The sequence below is a fragment of the Passer montanus genome, unplaced genomic scaffold (genome assembly GCF_014805655.1).
Source record: "Passer montanus isolate IOZ18808 unplaced genomic scaffold, ASM1480565v1 scaffold158, whole genome shotgun sequence".
NCBI classification, from domain to species: Eukaryota; Metazoa; Chordata; class Aves; order Passeriformes; family Passeridae; genus Passer; species Passer montanus.
In genome coordinates, this window is record NW_024362938.1 from 715,374 (window position 1) to 738,684 (window position 23,311).

Below are 23,311 nucleotides of genomic sequence, written 5' to 3' on the forward strand. Positions count from 1 at the left end.
TTCCTCTTTGGGCTATTCCTGCAGCTCCAGGATGAGCATGGGGTGGGGCAGCAAATGAGGACAAATCCCTAAAAAATGGGAATGAGGGATCAGAGCCTGGAGCAGCAGCTGGGAACGGGATCCAGGAGCCAAAGTGTGGGGTGAGATCAGTTCTGGGATGGGATCAGTTCTGGGGTGGGATCAGCTCTGGGATGGGGATCCCGGGTCCTTCCCGGTGCTTTTGGGGCCAGTGGCTGCTCAGTGGGATTTGGGGCCGTGTCAGGACCTGGATTTTCCTCCTGGATTTTCCTCTTTGGGCTATTCCTGCAGCTCCAGGATGAGCTGGGGGTCCCCAGGGGAGGGGTCTCCTCCTCTCCTGCCTTTCCTGGGATAAGGATTCCCAGAGGAGGGGGTTCCAAGACCCCTGCTTTTCCTGGGGCTGGAACACCCAGAGCCGCAGTTCCCGACCCGCCGGGCTCCGCCCGCGCCTCTCCCCGCTCTTCCCGGGATTTCTGCGCTCCGCTGCCCCCGGGGCTCCGCGGGGGTTCCGGGAGGGATGTGCGGCCCTTCCCTCGCTCCCCCGGGCATGGGAATGCCAGGGGCTGTGGCTGCTCCGGGGGATGATTTTCCAGGGATTGGTGCTCCAGGCATTGATGTTCTAGGAGCTGCTGCTCCAGGAATTCTTGCTCCAGGGGTTGATATTCCAGGGGTTATTCCCGGTGCGGGGGGATGCCAGGGCAGAGCTGAGGCTCCGGGACTTTCGGGCAGGGCTGCAGCGATCGAAGGCACCGGACCTTCCTCTTCACCTTCCTCCTCCTCCTCGCCGTGTCCCGAGCCCGGCCACGAACGGGTGCGGGGGCAGCACCGGAGAGGGTCCCAGAACCAGGGAAGGGGTCCCGGGAGCACCGGGGAGGGGTCCCGGGAATGGGGAGGGGGCTCTGGGGGCTCCCCCCTGCAGCCGCTCCCCCGGCGCCCCTCGGGGCTCCTCTCCGAGCGCCTCCTCAGGAAATCTTGGAAGGATTTCGGGATTTTCCACCCTCGGAGCTCTGGGGTCGGGACGGTTCCCACCAGCGGCCTCGCCCAGGGGTGCTCAGCTGGCTCTGGAACCCGAGCTGTTCCTAAAAATCCCTTTATTTATTCCTGGAACCCGAGCTGTTCCTAAAATCCCGTTTATTCCTGAAACCCGAGCTGTTCCTAAAATCCCGTTTATTCCTGAAACCCGAGCTGTTCCTAAATCCCTTCATTTACTCCCGAAATCCCTTCCATCCCAGCGCCGATGGAGCTGGGAAGGCTGGACCGGGAGCGAGGGGAAACTGAGGCACGGCCCCCCCTTCCCTTCCCGCAGCTCCGGACAAAAAGCGGGAACAAAACCCCGAGTGGGGCTTTTTGGTGTTTCTTTCACCCCTTCTCGCTGAATCCCGCATTTATCCCGGGAGGGCGGGGAGGGGGGGTCGGGGCACCCGCGGCTCCTTCACCCCCGGGAGGGGGACAGCGGCCCCGGGCCCTCCCGCCTTCCCCCGCTGCTGCTTTCTCGGGTTTTTGGCCCAAAATGAGTCACCGGGGGATTTTTTTTCTCTTTTTCTCTCATTTTTCGGGACTCTCACGAGTCGAGGCGGGGGGGGATTCTCGGGGGGCTGAGCCCCGGCTGTCCCCGGTGCCGCGGGACGGGGGCTGGCAGTCCCGGGACAAGGGACAAGGGACAGGATTCCTGGAGCGCCGGGGAGCCCCGGCAGGGAGCGGGACGCGGAGCATCCCGCGTGTCCCCGCCCTCGGGGCGGCTCCGCCGCGGCCGGCGGCGCTCGGGGGCCGGGAAAGTCCGGCCCAGTCATTCGGGGCGCGGGGGGAGAAGCCCCGAAACGCGTCCGTTCCGGGAAGGAAGGAGTCAATGGCTGCGGCTCGCACACGCCACTTCCCCGAGCGGGGCTGACTCATCCCGGGCTCGGTCCCGCTCCGACACCCGCGCCGCGCTCCGGAGCCCGGCCCGAGCCTCCGCCGGTGAGTCCGGGGGTCGCGGGGGGCCGGGGGGGCGCGGGGCCCGCCCCGGGCCGGGAGCCCCGGAATGCCGCGGGGGTCCCGGAATGCCGCGGGGGTCCCGGAGCCGCGGCCGCCCCCGGGGGTCCCCGGGCCCTCCGCAGCCCCCCGGGGGTGTGGGGGGGTTTGGCCGGCCCGGGATGGGGAGGGCAGGATGACTCCAGCCCGTTACTCAGCCCCCGTCACGCCTGGCAGCGCTCCCGCGCCGTTCCGGGCCGTGACGCTCCGGCCCCCCCGGTTTGGGCCTAAACCGGCCGGGTTTGGGTGCCCCGGGGGGAGCGGCAGCCCCGGGGCCGAGGAGCGGGGCGGGTTCGGGAGGAGTTCGGACAGAGCCCGGAATTAGCGCTGCGGTGATGACTGCTGTTAGCTCATTACGGGTGTAATTAGAGCGCGGTGCCGGCTCGGGGGGGTCGTTCAGCCCCGAACCGGCCGCGTTTTGCCCCAAAGCCGCGGCGGCTTCCTGCGCTCGGGAAGGGAGGAAACCGCGTCAGCGGTGCCGGGAACCGAACCGGGGCCGCGGGGGCGGGACACGGGGACACCGGCACCGGGACCGGCACACACAGGGGCGTGCGGGACACCTGTACCTGTGCGTGGGACACCTGTACCTGTGTGTGACACTGTACCTGTGCGTGTGACACCTGTACCTGTGCGTGGGACACCTGTACCTGTGTGTGACAGTGTAGCCACACACCTGTGTGTGGCACCTGTACTTCTGTGTGTGTGTGTGTGGCGCCTGTACCTGTGTTTTACGCCTGTACCTGCACACACAGGTGTGTGGGACACTGTAACTGCACACCTGTGTGTGACACCTGCACCTGCCGCACACCTGTACCTGTGTGTGACACCTGTACCTCTGTGTGACACCTGTACCTGCACGCCCCTGGCGCCCCCGTGCTCACCTGCGCTCAGGTGCGCTCACCCCCAGCCGCGCGCGCGCTGCCGCTTCAGGACTACAACTCCCAGCGTGCCTCTCGCGGGGGGGCGGGGATGGGGGGCGCGGGGAGCACCCGGGGACCCCCGGCACCCCTCTGCCCGCCCCGCGCCGCCCCCAGGTCCGCACCGCCGCTTTTCGCCGCTTTCCCGGGGTTTTCCCTCAAAAACAGGGGGGGATTCGGGGGCGGCGGGCCCGGAACGGGGGCGGCACGGGCGGAGCAGCCTCGGGCCGGTCCCGGTGCCCGGCGGGCGCCCCCAAATCCCCGCGATGTCCCCGTCATGGTGGGGGAGCAGCGGAAAGCCGGGGTCTCACCCTGCCCGTTCCCCCGGCCAGGTCCCGTCCCGAACGCAGCGGCGGCGATTCCCCCATGGAGACGAACCAGGAGCCGCGAGGAGACCCCCGCGACCCCCCCAGCCCCGCCGTGAGTGCCCCCCGGGGGGGTTTGGGGTGCTGAGCGCCCCGAAATTCGCGGGAGGGAGGGAGGACTACAACTCCCAGCGTGCCTCTCGCGGGGGGGCGGGGATAGACAGCGCGACTGCCCAATGGGAGAAGGGGCGTGTTGCCGCCGGCCAATGAGAAGCGCGGGAGGCGTGTCGGCCCCGCCCCTCGGGCGCGGCCCGCGGTCACGTGGCGCGGGCGTGGCCGGTGAGCGCGGCGGGCCCGGGGGGCCCGACCGTCGCGGGCGGGAGGGAGGGAGGAGGGCGAGCTGCGCTTTGGCCGCCGGTGGAAGCGAGGATGAGGCAGAGAAATGAGGAATTCCAGCTTTGGGTGGGGGGCGAGGGGACCCAAAATGGCATTTTTGGGGGCAGAGGTGAGCGGGCCCGTAGGAATAGGATCGGTTTTGTAATTGTTTTTTATCCTCGTGAGGAAAAGGGGTTTGGGTTTTGTGGCGCTGGAGCTTTTCCCTCCCCCCAGCAGCTTTTTATTTCACACACACACAAAAAGAAAAAAACAAATCCAAAAAAAGAAAAGAAAAAAAAGAAAGCTTTGAACTCTTTCAGCCGCTAAAATCCGGTGTCTGTCACAAGCCGTTAAATGAATAGAAAGAACAAAAAAAAAAAAAGAAAAAAAAAAAATAGAAAAGGACGGACTTGGGAGCCGAGCAGCTTCTTTGCCCAAAAATAGCAACAAGTTTTATAACTCCGGAAAATGTAGAACAAACAAACGAGGAACATTTTTAGCTGAGAAAGGCGGCGGCGCGGGGGGGGCGGGGGGCTGAATTTCGGAATTTCTGCGCGTCTGTTTTCCTGGAAGCCGCTCCTCGCGTTCTCGCCCGCTTCCAGCGCTCTGACCAACTTGGCCGCGGGCCCGGGGCTGCGGGGAACGGGCACGGAGCTCCCTGGGGCTGCGGGGAACGGGCCCGGGGCTCCGGGGAACGGGCACGGAGCTCCCTGGGGCTGCGGGGAACGGGCCCGGGGCTGCGGGGAACGGGCACGGAGCTCCCCGGGGCTGCGGGGAACGGGCACGGGGCTCCGGGGAACGGGCCCGGGGCTCCCTGGGGATGCGGGGAACGGGTCCATGGCTGTGGGGAACGGGTCTGGAGCTCCCCGGGGAACGGCCCCGAGCTCCTCGGGCTGCGGGGAACGGGTCTGAAGCTGCGGGGAACGGGCCCGGAGCTCCCTGGGGAAGGGGTCCGCTGCTCCCCGGAGCTCCCCGGGACCGGGCCCGGAGCTCTGCCGGCTGCAGAGAACGGGGGGTGCGGGAGGAGCGGCCGCAGCTCCCCCAGAACTCAGCCCCGTGTCCCGCAGGACGCGCCGGGGGCCGGGGATGGCGCCGAGAGGGACGAGGCGGCGGGACAAGGTGGGGACAAGGACAAGGAGGAGGAGGACAAGCAGAAGGAGAAGGAGGAGGAGGAGGCTTTCCTCGTCAGCCTCTACAAGTTCATGAAGGAGCGGCACACGCCCATCGAGAGGATCCCGCACCTCGGCTTCAAGCAGAGTATGTCCCCAGCCCGGGGACAGGGACAGGGACAGGGGTGGCCGGCTCAGGGCCCTCAGCGTCTCCCCTTTAACTGTTCCCAGTTAACCTCTGGAAGATCTACAAGGCCGTGGAAAAGCTGGGAGCCTACGAGCTGGTGAGTGGTGGCCGTGGAGCCGGGGTGGGCACCAGGGTGTCCCCTGGGTGCCAGGGTGTCCCCTGGGTGTCCCGATGTCCCCGGGGTGCCGGGGCTCACCCCTGCCTCTGTCCCTCTGTCCCGCCGCAGGTGACAGGCCGCCGGCTCTGGAAGAACGTCTACGACGAGCTCGGGGGCAGCCCCGGCAGCACCAGCGCGGCCACCTGCACCCGGCGCCACTACGAGAGGTGGGGCCGGGCCGGGCCGGGCCGGGCCGGGCGCGGTCCCGCCGCGTGCCTCAGTTTCCCCCGGCGCGGCGCTCACCGCGCTCCCCGCTCGCCCCGCAGGCTCGTCCTTCCCTACGTGCGGCACCTCAAGGGCGAGGAGGACAAACCGCTGCCCCCCAGCAAGCCCCGCCGGCAGTACAAGGTCTCCAAGGACGACAGGAGCAAGCGGGCCCGGAAGGAGAAGGGCCGCGAGCAGGTGCGCGGCCCCTCGGGGGCACGGGAGCGGCACCGGGGGAGGGACGGGCCGGGAGGGAGAGCGGGGGTGGCGGCCGGGACCCCAGGCCGGGTGCGGCACCCACAGCCCGGCCCTCGGCTCGCAGGCGGCTCCGGAGCGGGCGCGAACGGAGGAGGCGGCGGAGCGGGGCCGGGGCACGGACGGACACTCCAGCCCGGCCGCGCCGGCCCCCAGCCCCGCGGGGAGCTGTCCCAGCCCCTGCAGGAGCCACAGCGAGACCTACAAGCGCCTCTTCTCCAGCTTCTACTCCAGCGGGAACCACCCCATCATGTCCCCGCTGGCCAAGAAGAAGCTGCTGGCGCAGGTGAGCGAGGCCGAGTCCCTGCACTGCCACAAGCGCCGCTGCCCCGAGAGCCGCCGGCCACCGAGCCACAGCGGCCCCGCGCCGCCCGGGCCGGCGGAGCAGAGGAGCCCGGAGCCGTGCGGAGCTCCGGACAGAGCTCCGAGCGTGGCGAGCGAGGCGGGCCCGGCATCCCCGGCGGGCAGAGACGGCCCGGGCTGCCCGCAGGACGGGAGCGCGGCCCCCGCCGTCTTCACCGGCTACTTCCACGCGTACCGCAGCGAGGGCCCGCAGCCCGGCGGCTGTGCCCCGCTCTGGGGGTACTTCTCCAACCTGAAGGATTTTTTGGAGCCGCCCTGCGCCTTCCCGGCGCGGCCCGAGGAGCCCGAGCAGCCCGCGGAGCTGCGGAGCCGCCGGGCCGCCGCCGTCCAGGGCTGCTGGGTGCCCCCCGGGGCCACCTTCGGCCCCGCCGGCCACCAGGAGGAGGAGGAGGATGAAGATGATGAGGATGAGGATGAGGAGGACGAGCAGCCCTTCGGCCCCAGTACCCAGACACGCGCCGCGTCCCCCTCGGCCAAGGAGGGCAGGGACAGGCGGAGCCGCTCGCCCGGGGGCCACCGAGTGCTGGCCAAACCCAAGGCCGTGGTGGCCGCCCCGGCTTTCACCGCGCCGCTGCCGCCGGACGCTTTCACGGGAGCCTCGCTGCGCTTCCCGGGCGGCCTCGGGAGCCCCCTGGAGCACCTGCGACCCCCGGGCGTGCCGCTGGCCCCGGCGCTCTCCGGGAGCCCGCTGGTGATCCCGGCCTTCCCCAGCCCCTTGGTGGTGGCCCCGGGCGCCGGCCGCTTGCCCGGCTCCTTGGGCAGCTCGCCGCGGCTGTTCCCGGCGGCTCCGTGGCACGGGCAGCGCTCCTGCGGCTCCCCGCACGCCCCGGCCTTCCCGCACCACGGCCGGCCCTAGCGCTGGCACGGCGGGGACAGCGCGGGGACAGCGCGGGGACAGCGCGGGGACAGCGCAGGGACAGCGAGGGGACAGCGCGGGGACAGCCCGGGGACAGCCCGGGGACAGCGCGGGGACAGCCCAGGCTGGGCCGTTCGGATCGCCCCGCTCAGGGCTGCTGTGGCACGGGCAGGGTTCTCTCTGTTTTCTATATATCCACACAGAAATCTATAAAAAAGGGAGCAACAGCGCTGCTGGCGGTCTCCGTTCGTGCCATCCCGGATTTGGGGTTTGGGTCACTCCGTCGGGGGTGGAAAGGGAACAAACGTGCCTGGCTGCTCCCCAGCTGGCAGGCTGGGCTGTCCTGGGATCAGGGCAGGGCTCGGGGGAGCCTCTCCCTGAAGCCAGAGCCGTGGGGCTGAGAACTCGGCTGTGGGGAGGGAAGGAGGAGCTTTTCCACCTCCCTTTTGGGGGAGTCTCAGCAATTCCATGGGGCAGCCACGAGTCCAGGTGGGAACCAGCCCAGCAGCAGCTCCAGGTCCTTTGTGCCTCCAGGTCCTTTTTGGCTTCAGGTCCTTTTTTGCCTTCAGGTCCTTTTTGCCACCAGGTCCAGGTCCTTTTTGTCTTCTGGTCCTTTTTGCCCCTAGGTCCCTTTTTGCCTCCAGGTCCTTTTTGTCTCCAGGTCCCTTTTTGCCTCCAGAATCCTTTGTGCTGCCCAGATCCTTTTCCCCTCCAGGTGCTTTTCCCCTCCAGATGCTTTTTGCCCCCAGCAGCTCCACCGGAGCCGTTCCAGACCACGCCAAGGCTCTGTGGGAGCTCCAGGCCTCGCTCTGCCCCTGCAGGGACAGCGGGCAGGGCACAGGGACGGTGGCACCTCCTTGTCCCTAGGGCTGTGACAGCTTCGGGGGGAGCAGGAGCTGTGAGTCAGCGTGGAAGGGCCACAGAATCCATGGGAAGGCCAAGTTTGGGGACAGAAATTGGGAATAAACTGGATTTTGGGAAAGGTTCTTCCTCAGAGGGTGCTGGGCACGGCCCTGAGGCTGCCCAAGCTCAGATTTTGGGGTGTCTGGGCAGGGCCAGGGGCTGGGTTGATGATCCCAGTGGGTCCCTTGCTGCTCAGGAGATTCCAGGATTCCCTGATTATTTCAGGGAGCTGCCCAGTGTGGATCCTCCCCTGCTCTGTCCCTCCATCCCTTCACTGCTCACAAAACCCACCCCCAACAAAAGCCATCCTTGGAGTGGCCATGGCCACAAACTCAATCCAAAAGCACAACCAAATTTAAAAAATATTTTAAAAAAGGAGTTTTTTTATTAAACAACGACAAACCCAGAAAAACACCTCCCCTTTCCCACCCCCCAGGAGTTCTGGGGGTCCCCACAGCCCCCAGGCCAGCGTGGCTGCTGCTGGCCAGCCCCACAGTGTCCCCAGCGTGTCCCCGCAGTGTCCTGGAGGTGCCACCTTGGGGTGCCCAGGCTGGCACGGGGCAGCCTCAGCAATGCCACACCAGGCCAGGGGTGCCAGCCTGGCCTCCCACACCACGGGGCTCCGTGTGCTCACTGTGGACAAGGGGACAGGGTCAGTGCTCCGGGGACATCGTGCCCACCCTGGGCTGCACAACTGCCCCCCCCCGAGCCTGGTTCATCCCCAGCACTGGCACAGCCCAGGCAGGGCAAGCACAACGCCCAAACTGGCACAGCTCCATTCCCAGAACACCCAAACTGGCACAGCTCCACTGCCAGGGCACCCAAACTGGCACAGCTCCATGCCCAGAGCACCCAAACTGGCACAGCTCCAGATCCAGCACCCACACTGGCACAGCTCCATGCCCAGATCCCCAGGAAGCATTTCCCTGCTCAGGTCCCCCAGAGGTTCCTCTCTCCCTCAGTTTCCCCCTCCCTGGGGCAGGTTCCCCCGGGGTTCCTGCCCAGCCAGGCCCCTCAGGGCAGCCCTGGAGGCTCCCTGGCAGTGCCCAAGTGCCAGGCTGGCCAGGGGAAGGTGTCCCTGCCCTGCTGGGACTGGGTGGGCTCCCAAGCCCCTTCCAGTGAGCAGCAGGGACAGAGCCCACAGCTCAGCCTGCCCTGGCTGCACAGGCTGTGGCTCAAGTCTGTGTCCCTGGCAGGGGAGAGCTCAGGATGGCACAGGAATTCCTGCCTGCAGGGGCTGGGAACTCTTCTCACACCATCCTCACCCAAACCCCAGCTCCAGGAGAACCACAGGACACAGAGGTGGCTGTCCCCACACTGCAGGGGACAGACCCCCACAGGGTCCAAGTTTAGAGAGAAGACAAACCCAGTTTTACTCCGATTCTCACCTCCAGCCACACAAACCCTCAGGTTTCTCCTCACCCTTCCCAGGGGAGACCCCTGTGATGCCCAGGGGGAAGGAGAGGGAAGTGCCCACCCCGAAGCACAGCTCAGCCCCAAACTGAAACCCCAGCTTGCTGCAGAGCCCTGAGCTGGGGCTGCAAGGGAACCTCAGCTCTGGCTGTGCCCAGGCCTTTGGGGAAGGTTACGTAACCCCGCTGATGTCAGGGCTAAAATTAGGAACAAACCTCATTTCCTGTCAGAGCTGCTTTCAGTTTGCTCTGGAGCAGGCCTGGCACGGGTTGAGCCCTGCCTTGAACACACAACTCAGCGTTGTAAGCAAAAAATTAACCCCTTGCTGGATGGCCTCAGCCTGGAGACCAGGTCCAGCCCTGCTCCTGGGGGGGACAGGGACACCAAGGGGACAGGGACACCAAGGGCAGCACAGCAGCTCCGAGGGGCACTGAAAAGCACCAAAGCTGCCTCTGACACAGAATTTCAGACCTTTCCCCACTACCTGAGGGGCACCAGTCTGGGCTGCAAGCTCTGAGCCCAGTGAGTGCAAGAAACCCAGGAAAGTCAAGGGAAGAAAATCCCCAAATCCTGAGATTTAGCCAAGACTCTGCCTGGAAACTCCTGGACACGATGGATGCAGGGTCAGGTCTGGGGCAGCAGGAGCCAAACCAGCCTGGCACAGTGGGAGGTGTCCCTGCCGTGGTGGGGGTGGCACTGGTGGGATTTGAAGTGCCTTGGAGCCCAAAGGGGCTCTGGGTGGGATCTGAGGTCCCTTTGATCCCAAAGGGGCTCTGGGTGGGATTTGAGGTCCCTTGGAGCCCAAAGGGGCTCTGGGTGGGATCTGAGGTCCCTTGGAGCCCAGAGGGGCTCTGGGTGGGATCTGAGGTCCCTTCCAGCCCAAACCATCCCACGATCCCATGGGATCAAGGACAATCAAAGCTGGACAGACACAGTGACACAATGACAATGCCCTGGCTCCTGTCACCCCCTCCTCACACCCCAGCCATGGAACAGCCACACCTGGCAGGGCCAGGAGCTGCCCAGGTGAGCAAGGAGAGGTGTCCCCCTTACCTGAGGGCCCTGGGGCTGCTCCTCCAGCTGGGGCTGAGCTGTGCCCAGCCCTGCCTGGCTCAGGGTGCCCACGCGGCCGGGCTGTCCCCGCAGTGTCACCGTGATGGTGGCCGGGGCCTTGAGGCCTGCAGAGCACACAGAAATGTCCCTGAGACCCAGGGATGGTGGAGGCCACCTCCAAACTGGGCTCAGAGGGGCCTCTTGGGAAGCACCAGCCCGCAGAGCAGGAGGAGCTTGGGGAAAAAAGCTCCAGGAGCCAGCAGCACCTCCCTGCCTCCCTCCCTGCTGCTCACCTGCAGCCTGGTTGGAGATGTGGGCCAGCCCGGGCAGGCTGCTGGCCAGCTTGGCCAGCCCCCCGTTGCTCAGCAGCTGGTGGATGGCCGTGGGCTTGCCGCTGGCCGAGGCGCCCAGGGCCAGCGAGGTGGCCACGGGGATGGTGCGCACCAGGGCGGGCTCGGCGCTGATGGCAGCCAGGCTCTGCAGCGCCCCCGGGGCCTTCAGCGCCGAGCTCTGCAAGAGAGGGCGGGCTGAGCTCTGGCTTCCTCACTGATCCCTCCTGGAACTCTGAGGGGGACAAAGAGGGACCTGGGAGGTGCCAGGGTGGCTTTTCCCAGGGAATGATCACTGATCCCTCCTGGAACTCTGAGTGACTCAAAGAGGGACCCTGGGAGGTGCCAGGGTGGCTTTTCCCAGGGAATGATCACTGATCCCTCCTGGAACTCTGACAGGGACAAAGAGGGACCCTGGCAGGTGCCAGGGTGGCTTTTCCCACTGATCCCTCCCAGCTCAGCAGTCGGGGGCTGCCTGCACAGACACAGCTCCTCACAGAGCCCTTTGAGGAGCTCTCCCACCAGGCTCCCTGTGCCCCCCAGAGCCCCCCCTGCCCCGTGGGGTCTCCAGGGGTGCTCACCTGCACAGGTGAGCCGGCGGCGGCCGCGCTGGGGGCCAGGCTGGAGGCCTTGGTGCCCATGTCCTGCAGGCTGAAGCTCAGCCCCTGGAGCAGGCTGCTGGCAGAGGCTGCTCCTGAAAACCCCGGGAAGGACAAGGTCAGCCTGGCAGGGGTCACCAGCACCAAATTCTGGGGCTGCAGAGCTGTTCTCCAACCTGAGGGCACTGGGGACCCTCCCACAGCTCCTTTCTGGGATCTGGGAATGTCCTGAGCAGGAAGGGACCCACTGGGATCATCCAATCCAGCCCTGGGACACCCCAAAATCCCCCCCTGGGACCCTGCACAGACACCCCAAAATCCCCCCCTGGGACCCTGCACAGACACCCCAAAATCCAAAGGCTCCTGGAGCTCTGGCAGCCTCGGGGCTGTGCCCATTCCCTGGGCAGTGTCCACACCCTCTGGGGAAGAACCTTTCCCAAATCCCACCCAAACCTCCTCCTCTCTGGGCACAGACCCTTGCCCAGATCCCACCCCAAACCTCCCCCTCTCTGGGCACAGACCCTTGCCCAAATCCCACCCAAACCTCCTCCCCTCTGGGCTCAGACCCTTGCCCAGATCCCACCCAAACCTCCTCCCCTCTGGGCTCAGACCCTTGCCCAGATCCCACCCATCCCCTGCCCAGCTCCGTTCCCTGCTGCGGGCACAGAGCGGGCTGTGTGGCACGGCAGGATCTGGGGTTCTGCTGTGTGACACACACGTGCCCCCATGCCCAGGGCTGAGGGAGCTGTCCCCGGTACCTGGCAGGCCCGGGGCCGGCGGGGCGGGCAGGCCGTGGCCGCTGCTGGCCACCAGCCGGCTCTGCAGGGCGTGGAAGGCGCTGGGGGTGGAGCTGCTGGGGATCTGAGCCGGGCTCAGCGAGGCCTCCGCGCTTGAGCTCAGCCTAGAAGGGAAGGGAGAGACCGCGGTGAGGGCTGGGACACAGAGCTGGCACTGCCCCCGGGCTGGGGGAGCTGAGCTGGGCTGGGAAAAGCCCTAAAAATCATCAGTTCCAGGAGAAGCTTCCAGGGCAGCAGCCAAATGCAAGGATTTTCAGACTGGTGGCTCTGTGCACCTCCCAGGTCACCCTGTCCCTGCTTAAACCCCACTTCTGATTTATTTAAAACATAAAATTTAATTTTATAAATTAATAATAATTTTAAATAATTTTATTTCTTTCTTTAAAACCAGCTCTTCTTCCTCTCCTATTACAGAATCCTGGGATGCTTTGGGTTGGAAAGGGCCTTAAAGCCACCCAGGGCCACCAGCAGGGACACCTCCCCTGTCCCAGGTCACTCTGAGCCCTGTCCAACACCTCCCTGGCTCCTCTGGGAATGGGATCAGTCAGAGCCCAGTTCCCCAAAGCCTGAAAATGTTTCCATTTTAGGATGAAAAAAGTGTCAGTGTGAGATTTACTGCCCAACAGTTCATACCCTTTATGAGCTGATTTGAGGCTCCTTTACCCTGTCTTTGCAACAAAAATGTTCTTTTTATTGCAAAGGTGCCAGAAGGGAAGGATTAAACACAGAATTTCTGCCAAAGCCACCACAAAGACAGAGAGAAGCAAACCTGAGGCTGGGAAACCACAGCAGCCACAGCCACAGCCCCTCCACTCCACTGGAGCTTCCAGGAGCCCCAGAGCCTCCCCCACGCCAGAGAACTCCAGTGGGGAGCAAAGCTCCACGTGCAGGAGGGAAAGAGCCCCCAAATCCCCAAATTCCCACTCACTTGGGGGTGGAGAGCAGCCCTGAGAGCTCCTTGGTGCTGGGCACGGCCTGGCCCAGGGGCAGCGGCTTCCCGGAGACAACTGCAAAACAAAGAGGAGAACGCTCAGCTCCTGTCCCCACAAGGGATCCCCCTTTTTCCAAACACCCATCCAGATCCCAGGGCATCTTCTGCAGGAATCCCAGACTGGGAGGAGCAAAATCCAGTTAGAGCACACAAAATGTGGGATTCCAGAGCCAGGGGGGAGGGAATCGCCTCCCGAAATCCCTAAGGAACCTCAGGCCCCTGCCACCAAATGCAAATCTCTCTCCTGAAGGTTCTCTCCACTAATCCCCTCCTGTTCCTTGGATGGATTGCTGGGATCTGGGTGATTTTGTAAGGATTCTTGCTTCAAGACACTTTACAAAATACACAGGGATGCGACAGGTCACGGAATTTGTTTATTGCAGCACTGGGGGATACAACTGCATTCCTTCCTCGTGCATTCCTCCTGGCACAGAGGCAATTCTCGTTTGGGTTCATGTTTACTTCTGCAACTCATTTCCTTTCTGTGGAAAGAAGTAAAGTTTGGAAAATTAAAAATCATAATTTAGAAAATTGCTTCTGGAAAGCAGAGGTTTTCAAAGCTGCCGGAAGACCAAGTGAAACCTTCCAGAAGGAAGTGGATTTGTGTCTTGTGGCAGGAGGATGGAGCCCACCAGCTCCTCCTGGGCATTGTCCAGGTGCAGAGGCAGGATGGGAGCTGGGATTTGCTGGGATGGGAGCCCCAGGGGTGCCTGGCACACTCCAGCCCCAGGGGGACCAGCAGAGCTCGGCTGGGTGGGGCATCTGGAGGGCACAGAACTCTTCCAGAGGGAGCAACTTCAGCAGGATCCCTCAGGCAGCAGCGGGGTCCAGGCAGGAGGAATGTGGAGAGAGGGGTCCAGCACACCAGCAGCACCAGAACCCTGCTCAGAACCCTGCTCCCAGCAGCACCAGCAGCACCAGAACCCTGCTCCCAGTAGCACCAGTATCCACCCTGCTCCTACCAGGAGCAGCATCCATCCTACTCCCAGCAGCACCAGTAGCACCAGCACCCTGCCCCAGCAGCACCAGCACCCTGCCCCAGCAGCACCAGTGTCCACCCTGCCCCAGCAGCAGCTCCAGGCCTCCAGAGGAAGGTGCCTGACCAGAGGGAGGTGCAGGATCCCCTCCCAGCTCCAGGCTGTTTCTCAGGAGTGCGGAATTCCAAGCCCGTGGAAAAATGGCTCCTGCCAAGCCCCTCCAGCCACTCACACTGTGTGTCTCCACCTTTCCCTGCAGCTAAATCCTCCAAAAAGCAGGGCTGAGGAAAAAGCCAGGGCTGAGGAAAAAGCCAGGGCTGAGGAAGGCGGGATTAAGGAAGCCAGGACTGAGCCAGGGCTCAGGAAGCCAGGACTAAGGAAGCCAGGGCTCAGCAAGCCAGGGCTCGGGAAGCAGAGCTCCCTCCCACCAGGCCCTGCCAGGTGCCACAGCCAGGTGCCAACTCACTTTCAGCCTGGGTGCTGAGGGCTGCTCCGGGGCCCGTGGCATCTCCGTGGGAGACAATGGTGACCTTGATTTTGGCTCGTTTGGAGGCTTTGGTGCACGGGGTCGGGCTGGGGCTCTGCTGCCTCTTCAGCTGCACTCTCACATCATCTCTGTCAGCCCCCTCCGAGTGCTCGGGGGCCACAGGAACTGGGGGACACAGAAGGGGCTTCTGGAGTGCCCAGAGGGGAGCGTGCCCACAGCTCCCTGGTGCCAGCCTGCCCAGCTGCCGTGCTCAGGAACCCCTGAGACCCCAGAGCTGGGCGGGTGCCAGGGCTGCCCTGGCTCTGCACGGCTGCCACAGCTCCACGGGGGCATTTTCACCCCAAAATCCTGGGGTCTGCCCCTCCAGCAGCCCTGCTGGCCAGCTGAGGGGACGAGGTGAGGGCCTGCAGGGACAGAAGGTGAGAGCTCAGCTCCAGCACAGGCACAGGATCCCCCAGCTCCCCTCCTGGAGCTGGGCAGGCTCTGAGAGGCACCAAGCAAAGCAGAGGAGGAGCTGCAGCAAAGCCAAGCCCCAAAACCCCACACTGCAAGGGACGGGGGCAGAAACCCCACAGCTGAGAGCTCCCTGCCCCAAACACAAGCTCCCCGAGGCCAGGGCAACCCCAAAAAGCACAGAGGAGCCACAAGTGCAGTCCCCAGACACAGCTGCCAAGCCACATCTGCCACCACTGGGGTACAGCCCCCTGGCCCAGGCTGGAATGCTGAGAATTCCCAACATTCCCAAGGGGCATCCAGAGCACCCAGGAGAGCCCTGCAGGCCCCAGAGCCCCGGCCCAGGGCCAGCAGCCAGGCAGGAGCCAGTGGCACATGCACAGGCACCAGGTGTCCCTCCGTGTCCCCAGGGAGCCAGCTGTGTCCCCAGGGAGCCAGCTGTGTCCTCTGTGTCCCCAGCTGTGTCCCCATCCCATTCCCCAATCAGAGGCTCCACCCAGGTCCTGTCTCACAGCCGAGGCAGCACTAATGAACCCAGAGCCCTTAATTAGCCCCTGACGCCACAAGCAGGCAGGCCAGGCTGGGGCCAGGCTCTCCAGAGGTGTCCCCTCCAGGGGTGTCCCCTCCAGGTGTGTCCTGCCCTGGTGGCACAGGGGAGTCTCACAGGAGCTCCAGGGAACACGGGATGTTTCAATCAGCCTGGAGAAGAAAGGAAGCCCCAAAAGCAGCAGTGGGGGCAGTGCCAGGCTCAGGAGAACACTCAGGGTGCCCAGGGGCAGCCCAGCCCTGGGGCCACCCCGGAGGAGAAGTGACAGCCACAGCTCCAGTGACACCTGCAGCCTCCCAGGGCCTCGGGTCTGCACTCTGCTCCCTCTGCTGACCCCAGAGCCACGGGCACTGAGGGTGGCACAAGGTCCTGGCACAGCCTGGGCCCCTCCATCCCCCAGAGCAGGCATTGGGAATAACGACAGCATTTCCAACAGAACCAGGCACTGGGAATTAACCCCAGCATTCCTGACAGAACCAGGCAGCAGGAATCACCACAGCATTCCTGAATCACCACAGCACTCCTGAATCACCACAGCACTCCTGAATCACCACAGCACTCCTGACAGAACCAGGCACTGGGAATCACCTCAGCATTCCTGACACAACCAGGCACTGGGAATCACCACAGCATTCCCAACAAAACCAGGCACCAGGACACAGCTCCACCACAGAGCCTCCTCCTGCCTCCCTCAGGAGCACAACCCTTCAGGAGCCTGAGGAATGAAGGCAGATCCAGGCTCCAGCTCCCCCTGGAGCCCATCCCAGGATGGACCTGCAGGGTCACTGCTGCAGGTGGCACTGAGGGACCTGCAGGGTCACTGCAGGTGACACCCACCAGCCTGTCCAGGTCTGTCCCGAGCACAGCAAGGAGAGAAGGGAGGATGCAGAGCCATCCCCAGGTGCTGCTGGAGTTTGCCAGGAGGGATCTTCAGCCACAAAAGCACTCCCTGAACTCCCCAGGTTCACCCAAAGACTGAAGGTTTTTAACCAGCCTCTAACGGGACACAAAACCCCACAGCTCAAGCTGGTTCCTTCTCCACAGCAGCTTTTCCACAGGATAGTTCTGGAATTCCCCAAATCTCACAGTTTCCACGTCAACTCAACAGCCTCAACCATCTCCCGAGCACCTTCAGGGTGTCCCCAGGCAGCCCTGAAGGAGACACCAGCCCAGGGTGTCCCAAAAGGATCAGAGCACGGCTCCAGGGGGTTTGGTCAGCCAGAGAGAGAATCCTTCCCAGTCCCAACAGCAGCAAGGCTCCCCAAGCTGCAGAAACACCATTTCCAACCCCCCAAAGCAGTGACAGGCGCTGAGCTGCAGAGAAAGCTGCCACAGGGAGCCTGAAATTCAACACAGCACAGGGAAAAGGAAAACCTAGAGAGAGAGAAACCCCAAAAGTGCAGCTGCTGGAAGGGTGGGGGAGCTGCAGGGAGTTACCTTGTGCCTGCTTGTGGGTCAGGACAGCGTCTGGCCTGGGCACCTGCCTCCTCTGCAGCTGCGTGGGGCCCACCTGGCTGGCCTTGGGCAGGGCCAGGGCGGCCACCTTGGTCTTGGGGCTGGACGTGGGGCTGCTGGACACGCTGGACAGGTCCTGCAGGGACAGACGGACACTCAGCCCACGCCTGCCTGGGGCAGCCCTGCCCCTGAGCACTCACTGCCCTCACCGCGAGAATCCTGGGATTTTTAAGGCTGGAAAGACCTTCAGGATCAACAGCAGGGTCACCAGCAACCCCTGCCCCCCAGTGCCACATCCTGCTGTGTTTTGAACATCCCAGGGGTGGTGACTCCACCAGCCTGTTCCAAAGCCTTGCAACCCTTCCCATGAGACAATTCTCCAAAATCTCTCATCTAAGCCTCCCCTGAGGCCACATCCCCCCAGGTACCCTCTCACCTCCCTCTCCCAACACTCAGCACAGATTTGGGAGATTTAATTCTCCAAAATCTCTCATCTAAACCTCCCCTGAGGCCACATCCCCCCGGGTACCCTCTCCCAACACTCAGCACAGATTTGGGAGATTCTGGTGGCACACAACCCCCTGTTTGCACACCCCCAGCTGGAGCTAGGCTGGGCAGAGCCCCCACCTCGGAGCCGGAGGGCGAGGCTGGCACTTTGGCTGCAGGGGAGGTGGGTCTGCTGCTCCTCTCGGGCAGCTCGAAGGACAGATCCCTCCTGCTGCACTCACGGGGCTTCTTCTTCCTCTCAGCGTCCAGGTCGCGCGGCTCGGAGCCCGAGTGGCTCTCGGCCCGGGTCAGCACCCCTGTCAGGAAGTCTGCAATCTCATCCTGGGAATTTTGGGAGAAACAGCGGGATTCAGTGCTCAGCAGGTCTCTGAGCAATGGATCTCCACAGCTCGAAGCAAGGGAATGAAGCATTCCCAAGGGGATACACGGGCAAGGCTCTGTGGGGTTGGTACTCTGCAGGAAATCCTCAAAACCTCACAGAGAGAATGTAGATTTCTCAGGGAAGCTCACAAAGCATTGATTTAGGACTTGTGGGGAAAAATCACAATGGTTCCTCCCAAAATGCTGCTGTGCCCCCAAGCAGGTGTGTTGGGACACTCAGGAAACTGCTCAGGTTAAGGGGCACCCCCAGGGATCTCACACCTCCCTTCCAAACCCCCTCAGGAGAAGATTCCCTCCAATCCAGCCCATCCCTGCTGTAACCTGGGACACTCCAGCACAGACTCCTTCCTTTTCCTGATCCCTGTGGATACCTGGATGCACCTGTCCACCATGCTCTGGGTCAGGCCTTCCGACTTCTTTTTGGCTTTGCTTATCCTGGGGGAAAAAAAAGAACCAAAACAGGTGGAAATCCACACTCTTCCAGGAGCACACTCCCACCATTCTTCACCTGATGAGGACAAAGATCCTTTTTGCACCTCCCCAAAGCATTTTGCAAAGCCAACCTGACATTTCAGAGCTCTGCCTCCACACCCAGTGTCAGTTCTAGGTTTCTCTTTCCTCTCCTTTATGGATTTTCACTGCTAGAGATTCCTGACTCCTGTGATGCTCCAAAACCTCCTCTGTGCTGCTGGCTGCAGCCAGAAACGGAGCCCAGCCCTAAAGCAGGCCCAGCCCTAGGTCAGGCCCATTCCCATGCAGGTTTTTGCTGCAGTTATTCCCAACACACAAGCTTGGAGTGTTTCCATGCAATTCCCACCTTGCTCCTGCACCAGATTTGGGGCTGGCACCCCCAGCAGGCTCAGGTGCTGCTCAGAGTTCCCAGCAGGAGAGAGCCAGCTGGCAGAGCTCACCTGAGGTTGTCATCTGCTCCTCCCACCACCACCAAGCTGTTGTCCGCCCGGATCTTCTCCCGGAAATCCTCCATGGCTTCCACGTTGCACTGCAGGGAGTTCTGCCCGATGACGAAGAGCACCGGGGTCTTCATCTCCAGGAGGGGATCATCCACATCCTGCAACAGGGCAGGGATGGAGCTGCAGCCCGGGATGGGGCTGAGGAGCTCCCAGGGGTGAGGCCCACCAGGATCCACTGAGGCCAGAGGGAAGCTCTGCTTGAGCTGCAGCGTGCTCCAGGAAATGGAGCAGGAGATGCCTTTCCAATGGAATTCCACTGCCCCTGGAAGGAGCCACTCCCCAGGCTGGCTGTGGCCATCACCAGGCCCTGTCCAGTCACACCCAGAAGGGACAAATCTGGGCTCCGTGGAAATGACACAGAAAATGAGGGATACAGGACAGGGATGAGGGAGCCGGGACAGGGAGAGTGAGGGACACGGGACAGGGATAAGGAGGGACACGGGCCCCCTGAAAGGAGCTCCAAAACCCCACCACAGCAGAGACAAGCCAAGAGCACTCCTCACACCAGCCATGGATCAAGAATCCCATCAGGGCTGCCACAGAGCCTCCTCTGAGAGCAACAGCTCCTCCAAACAACAGTCACACCCACATTCCCCCAAAAACTCAGCCAGTTATCCAAGAATCATTCCACAGAACAACCGAGGGAGGTTTAAAGACAAGCAGAGATCTTTAAGCAGCTCCATCTGGTCCTTACCCCCCTGGGGCCGTCCACGGTGAGCAGGGGGAAGCCAAGGCACACGACAGCAGTGACATATTCCATCACAGAAACCTGGGCAGGGAGAGAGCAGTCAGCATTCCCAGAGCACAGCACATCCCAGGAATGAAGGCTGCTGTGCCAGGCACAGAAAGACCTTAATAGCAACACCTTGGTAATTAACACAGTGATTAAATGACTCAAATTGCAAAGGGCCCACAATACAGAGGTCAAAGCCAGGCCCTGGGATGAGCACAGGGACACAGAGAACCCCAGGAGTCATTGAAATCCAGCTGTGAGCCGAGGCTGCCAAGGGGCTCTGGGAGAATCACAGAACCCTGGAATGGTTTGGGAAGGACCTTGGAGCCCATCCCATCCCCCCCCTGCCATGCCTGGACCTTCCACTGTCCCAGGCTGCTCCAGCCTGGCCTGGGACACTTCCAGCCAAGCTCCTCCGGGAATTCCAGCCCAGCCCCTCCCCACCCTCCCAGACAGGAATTCCTACCCAAGATCCTATTTAAATCTCCCCTTTCCCAGTGGGAAGCCATTCTCTGTGTCCTGTCCCTCCATCCCCTGTCCCCAGTCCCTTTTCAGCTCTCCTGGAGCCCCTTCAGGGCCTGGAATGTGCTGGAAGCTCTCCTTGGATCTTTCCCTTCTCCAGGGGAACATTCCCAGCTCTCCCAGCCCAGCTCCAGAGGCTCCAGCCCTGGAGCAGCTCCGTGGCCTCCTCTGGACCTGCCCTAACAGACCCTCACCCCTCCTGTGCCCCCTGAGGACACAGAGCACTGGGACACTCACGTGACAGGCCACCAAGGCACCCGTGTTCCACCCGATCAGGATGATCTGCTTGTGAGAGAAGTGGTTGTGGATCTGCGGGACACAAAACAAAGCTGGAGACACTGGGACAGACACTGGGACGATGCCCAGGGTGGCACAGCTCCCCCGGGCACAAGGGGACCTCCTGCTGTCCCTCACCTCGGCCACCTTGCCCCTGACGGCGCCGATCATGTGCTCCAGGCACTGCAGCACCCCCACCCCGCTGCCGTTGTTCAGCAGGGACGTGGAGATGGGGATCACCTGCGAGGGAAAGGGGACATCAGGGACGGCCAGCAGGGCTGGGGACAGCGTCAGGACCAGCCAGGAGGGCTGGGGACAGTGTTGGGAACCCACAGATCCGGCACCACAGAGCAGCCCCACAGAGAAACCCCACAGATCCAGCCCCACAGAGGAACCCCACAGATCCAGTCCCACAGAGGAACCCCACAGAGGAACCCCACAAATCCAGTTCCACAGAGGAACCCCACAGATCCAGCCCCAGAGAGGAACCCCACAAAGCCAGCCCCACAAATCCAGCCCCACAGAGGAACCCCACAGAGCTGGCCCCACAGATCCAGCCCCACAGACCTTTCCCAGGCAGGAGAGCTGGGACTGCCAGAAGCGGTGCCGCCGGGACGTGGGGAACAGGGAGTTGGCGGGGCCGGAGGAGGCGATGAGGATCAGGGGGGATCCGGGCAGTTTGCTCTGCAAGGTCCAACAGCAGCCGGGTCAGGGACAGCAGTGCTCCCAGGAAAGGCCTCCCTGCCCCACAGGGAAGAGGGAAGGATCTTGCACAGCTCTTTAACTGTTTTCCCAAGCCAAAACTCCCTCAGGACACCCAGGAGAATTTCTCCAACAGAAGCTGTCCTGTCTGAGGGACAGCTCCAGCCTCTGATCCCTGGGACAGTGACAGGACCCAGGGAATGGCTGGAGCTGGGCCAGGGCAGGCTCAGGCTGGGTTCTGGGAAAGGTTCTGCCCCAGGGAACGGGCACAGCCCCAAGGCTGCCGGAGCTCCAGGAGCCTTTGGATTTTGGGGTGTCTGTGCAGAACTCCTAGGGATGCCCAGGGTGGGATTTTTGGGATGTCTGTGCAGGGCTCCCAGGGACGCTCAGGGTGGGATTTTGGGGTCTTGGGGATTGCACTGATGATCCTGGTGAGTCCCTTCCATTCACAGAGCAGGTCTAAATCAGGGGCAGAAGAGCCCAGGGAGGGGACAGGGGCAGATCATGGGAAGACTGAAGCTGCCATGGGACCCCCACACCCCCGGGGCACTCACTGGTTTATTATGGGACAGGACACCCACTGCTGGGTCCCAGGGTCTCTTGAGCAGCAGGGACAGCGCCTCAGCCCCTGCTGCTCCCGTCTTGGCCGTGGAGGAGAGCAGCATCCTGTCGATCAGCGCGGGGATCTGCAAGCACAGGCCAGGGGGCACTGAGAAAACGCACCCAAACCACGGGACAACAATTCCAGCCTCTCCCTCTGCCAACTGTGACAGCCAGGCCTCCCCCTGCTTTCGTCACCTTTCCCTTGAGGGTCTGCAGGGCATCCAGGTATGCAGCCAGCACGGGCAGGCTCAGGGTCTCCACCAGCGTGGTGTGGAGCCACTGGATGAGCTTGGTGTCCCAGTTGACGCTGGCCAGGGCCTGGCGCACCCTGCGGGCGCATTTATCCACGGCGATCCTCCTCAGCACGGGCTCGTTGCAGGCCTGCAAGCAGGAATTCCCAAAAATCAGTTCAGGGGAAGGAAGATGGAGCATGGCACTGCAGCCCCATCCCCAGGGAAATGCCAGCGTGGGCTGCCCAAACATCTGGAGTGAGGACAACAGCTGTCTGAGGGGAGCCCTCAGAGCAACCCAAACCTTCCAAGGGAAGCTCTGATCCCTGGGACAGCGACAGGACCCAGGGAATGGCTGGAGCTGGGCCAGGGCAGGCTCAGGCTGGGTTCTGGGAAAGGTTCTGCCCCAGAGGGTGTGGGCACTGCCCAGGGAATGGGCACGGCCCCGAGGTTGCCAGAGCTCCAGGAGCCTTTGGATTTTGGGGTGTCTGTGCAGGGCTCCCAGGGGTTATCCTGATGATCCACGTGGGTCCTTCCAGCCCAGGACATTCTATAATCCCGTAAAACCCACAGCTCGGGGGAGCTTGGGGAGCCCTCAAGGCCACCCCAGGGCCACATTCCCCTGCTGAGCAGCCCAGGTTTTGTGGCCAGGCTGGAGCCCAGCCCCTCTCACCCCTTCGTTGGCCAGGCGGGCCAGCCTGTCGGACTGCAGCGCTTTGTGGATCTTGTTGAACAGCTTGTTCTGGGCCATGGTCCAGCCCGTCCTGCGGGGACAGACACCCGGGTCACCCAGGGAAACACCAAACCATCCCTGTTTCCTCTGCCCTGGAATTGCCACCCCACTTCTTGATGTGCTCCACCAGCCTGGACCCCCATTCCCTGGAATTCCCAGCTTGGATCCCCTTTCTCTGGAATTCCCAGCACATATTCCCATTCCCTGGCACTTCCAGCCTGGATTCCCTGGCGTTCCCTGCCATTCCCAACCCAGATTCCCTGGCATTCCCACCTGTTGATGTGCTCCTCCCAGCCCCTATTCCCATTCCTAGCCCCTATTCCCACCTGTTGATGTGCTCCTCCTAGCCCATACTCCCATTCCCAGCCCACATTCTCATTCCCTGACTGCATCCCCTGCCATTCCCAGCCCACATTCCCATTCCCAGCCTGTATCCCCCGCCATTCCCATTCCCATACTCCCATGCCCACCTGTTGACGTGCTCCTCCCAGCCCCCATTCCCATTCCCAGCCCAGATTCCCCCATTCCCATTCCCATACTCCCATGCCCACCTGTTGACGTGCTCCTCCCAGCCCCCATTCCCACTCCCAGCCCAGATTCCCCCATTCCCATACTCCCATGCCCACCTGTTGACGTGCTCCTCCCAGTCGTCGGGCGGCGGCGGCGCGTCGGCGTCGGTGCGGGCGAACATGACGTGCCGCTCGCACTCGTTCATCACGCTCCGAGCCTTCTGGTTGTCGTACAGCGGCACCGGCGTGGGCGTCACCGTCTCCACGTCGATGGGGACATCGGCCTCCCTGCCACCCACACGGGGGTCAGGCACGGGTGGGACATTCGGGGGATCCGGGGGGTTCGGGGTTTCAGGAGGTTTGGGGTTTCACGGGGTTTGGGGT

At 63.0% G+C, this 23,311-nt stretch overlaps 3 protein-coding genes across 8 annotated transcripts in view; 2 read left to right on the forward strand and 1 right to left on the reverse strand.

Annotated features, from left to right (window-relative positions):
• The first annotated feature begins 1,807 nt into the window (after window positions 1–1,807).
• ARID5A (AT-rich interaction domain 5A) lies at window positions 1,808–6,988 on the forward strand. 4 transcript variants are annotated; one of them, XM_039702629.1, is made up of 6 exons: window positions 1,808–1,974; window positions 3,278–3,365; window positions 4,693–4,882; window positions 4,966–5,245; window positions 5,345–5,480; window positions 5,605–6,988. In XM_039702629.1, the coding sequence occupies exons 2-6, from the start codon at window positions 3,312–3,314 to the stop codon at window positions 6,754–6,756; spliced, it is 1,812 nt and encodes a 603-aa protein (XP_039558563.1). In that variant the 5' UTR covers window positions 1,808–1,974; window positions 3,278–3,311; the 3' UTR covers window positions 6,757–6,988. The 4 variants fall into 4 exon arrangements, with proteins under 4 accessions (XP_039558563.1, XP_039558562.1, XP_039558561.1 ...); XM_039702628.1 differs by lacking the exon at window positions 1,808–1,974 and adding an exon at window positions 3,005–3,062; XM_039702627.1 differs by lacking the exon at window positions 1,808–1,974 and having other exon boundaries at window positions 3,077–3,365; window positions 5,605–6,780; window positions 6,825–6,988.
• A 1,168-nt stretch (window positions 6,989–8,156) lies between these two features.
• Window positions 8,157–23,311, reverse strand: part of KANSL3 (KAT8 regulatory NSL complex subunit 3) — a 16,658-nt gene continuing 1,503 nt past the window's right edge. For 2 of the 3 annotated variants that reach the window (XM_039702625.1, XM_039702624.1), the window contains 19 exons: window positions 23,045–23,215; window positions 22,359–22,449; window positions 21,651–21,836; window positions 21,407–21,538; window positions 20,718–20,834; window positions 20,289–20,390; window positions 20,112–20,183; window positions 19,314–19,388; window positions 18,560–18,717; window positions 18,020–18,083; window positions 17,388–17,588; window positions 16,743–16,896; window positions 14,285–14,470; window positions 12,779–12,857; window positions 11,812–11,954; window positions 11,036–11,148; window positions 10,419–10,635; window positions 10,126–10,250; window positions 8,157–8,292 (listed from right to left, as the gene is read on the reverse strand). In XM_039702625.1, the coding sequence (XP_039558559.1) occupies window positions 8,290–8,292; window positions 10,126–10,250; window positions 10,419–10,635; window positions 11,036–11,148; window positions 11,812–11,954; window positions 12,779–12,857; window positions 14,285–14,470; window positions 16,743–16,896; window positions 17,388–17,588; window positions 18,020–18,083; window positions 18,560–18,717; window positions 19,314–19,388; window positions 20,112–20,183; window positions 20,289–20,390; window positions 20,718–20,834; window positions 21,407–21,538; window positions 21,651–21,836; window positions 22,359–22,449; window positions 23,045–23,215 (2,389 nt within the window). In that variant the 3' untranslated portion in view covers window positions 8,157–8,289. The remainder of the gene's footprint in view (window positions 8,293–10,125; window positions 10,251–10,418; window positions 10,636–11,035; window positions 11,149–11,811; window positions 11,955–12,778; window positions 12,858–14,284; window positions 14,471–16,742; window positions 16,897–17,387; window positions 17,589–18,019; window positions 18,084–18,559; window positions 18,718–19,313; window positions 19,389–20,111; window positions 20,184–20,288; window positions 20,391–20,717; window positions 20,835–21,406; window positions 21,539–21,650; window positions 21,837–22,358; window positions 22,450–23,044; window positions 23,216–23,311) is intronic. The other variant, XM_039702626.1, reaches the window with a different exon arrangement.
• LOC120499133 lies at window positions 8,195–10,118 on the forward strand. The gene is made up of 2 exons (XM_039702631.1): window positions 8,195–9,900; window positions 9,940–10,118. The coding sequence occupies exon 1, from the start codon at window positions 8,232–8,234 to the stop codon at window positions 9,162–9,164; it is 933 nt and encodes a 310-aa protein (XP_039558565.1). The 5' UTR covers window positions 8,195–8,231; the 3' UTR covers window positions 9,165–9,900; window positions 9,940–10,118.

Coding starts and splice junctions, on each gene's coding strand:
- ARID5A (XM_039702629.1), top strand. CDS start 3,312: ATGGAGACGAACCAGGAGCCGCGAGGAGACCCCCGCGACCCCCCCAGC. Junction 4,883..4,965: donor GCACCTCGGCTTCAAGCAGA/GTATGTCCCCAG, acceptor AACTGTTCCCAG/TTAACCTCTGGAAGATCTAC. Junction 5,481..5,604: donor AGGAGAAGGGCCGCGAGCAG/GTGCGCGGCCCC, acceptor CTCGGCTCGCAG/GCGGCTCCGGAGCGGGCGCG.
- LOC120499133 (XM_039702631.1), top strand. CDS start 8,232: ATGCCACACCAGGCCAGGGGTGCCAGCCTGGCCTCCCACACCACGGGG.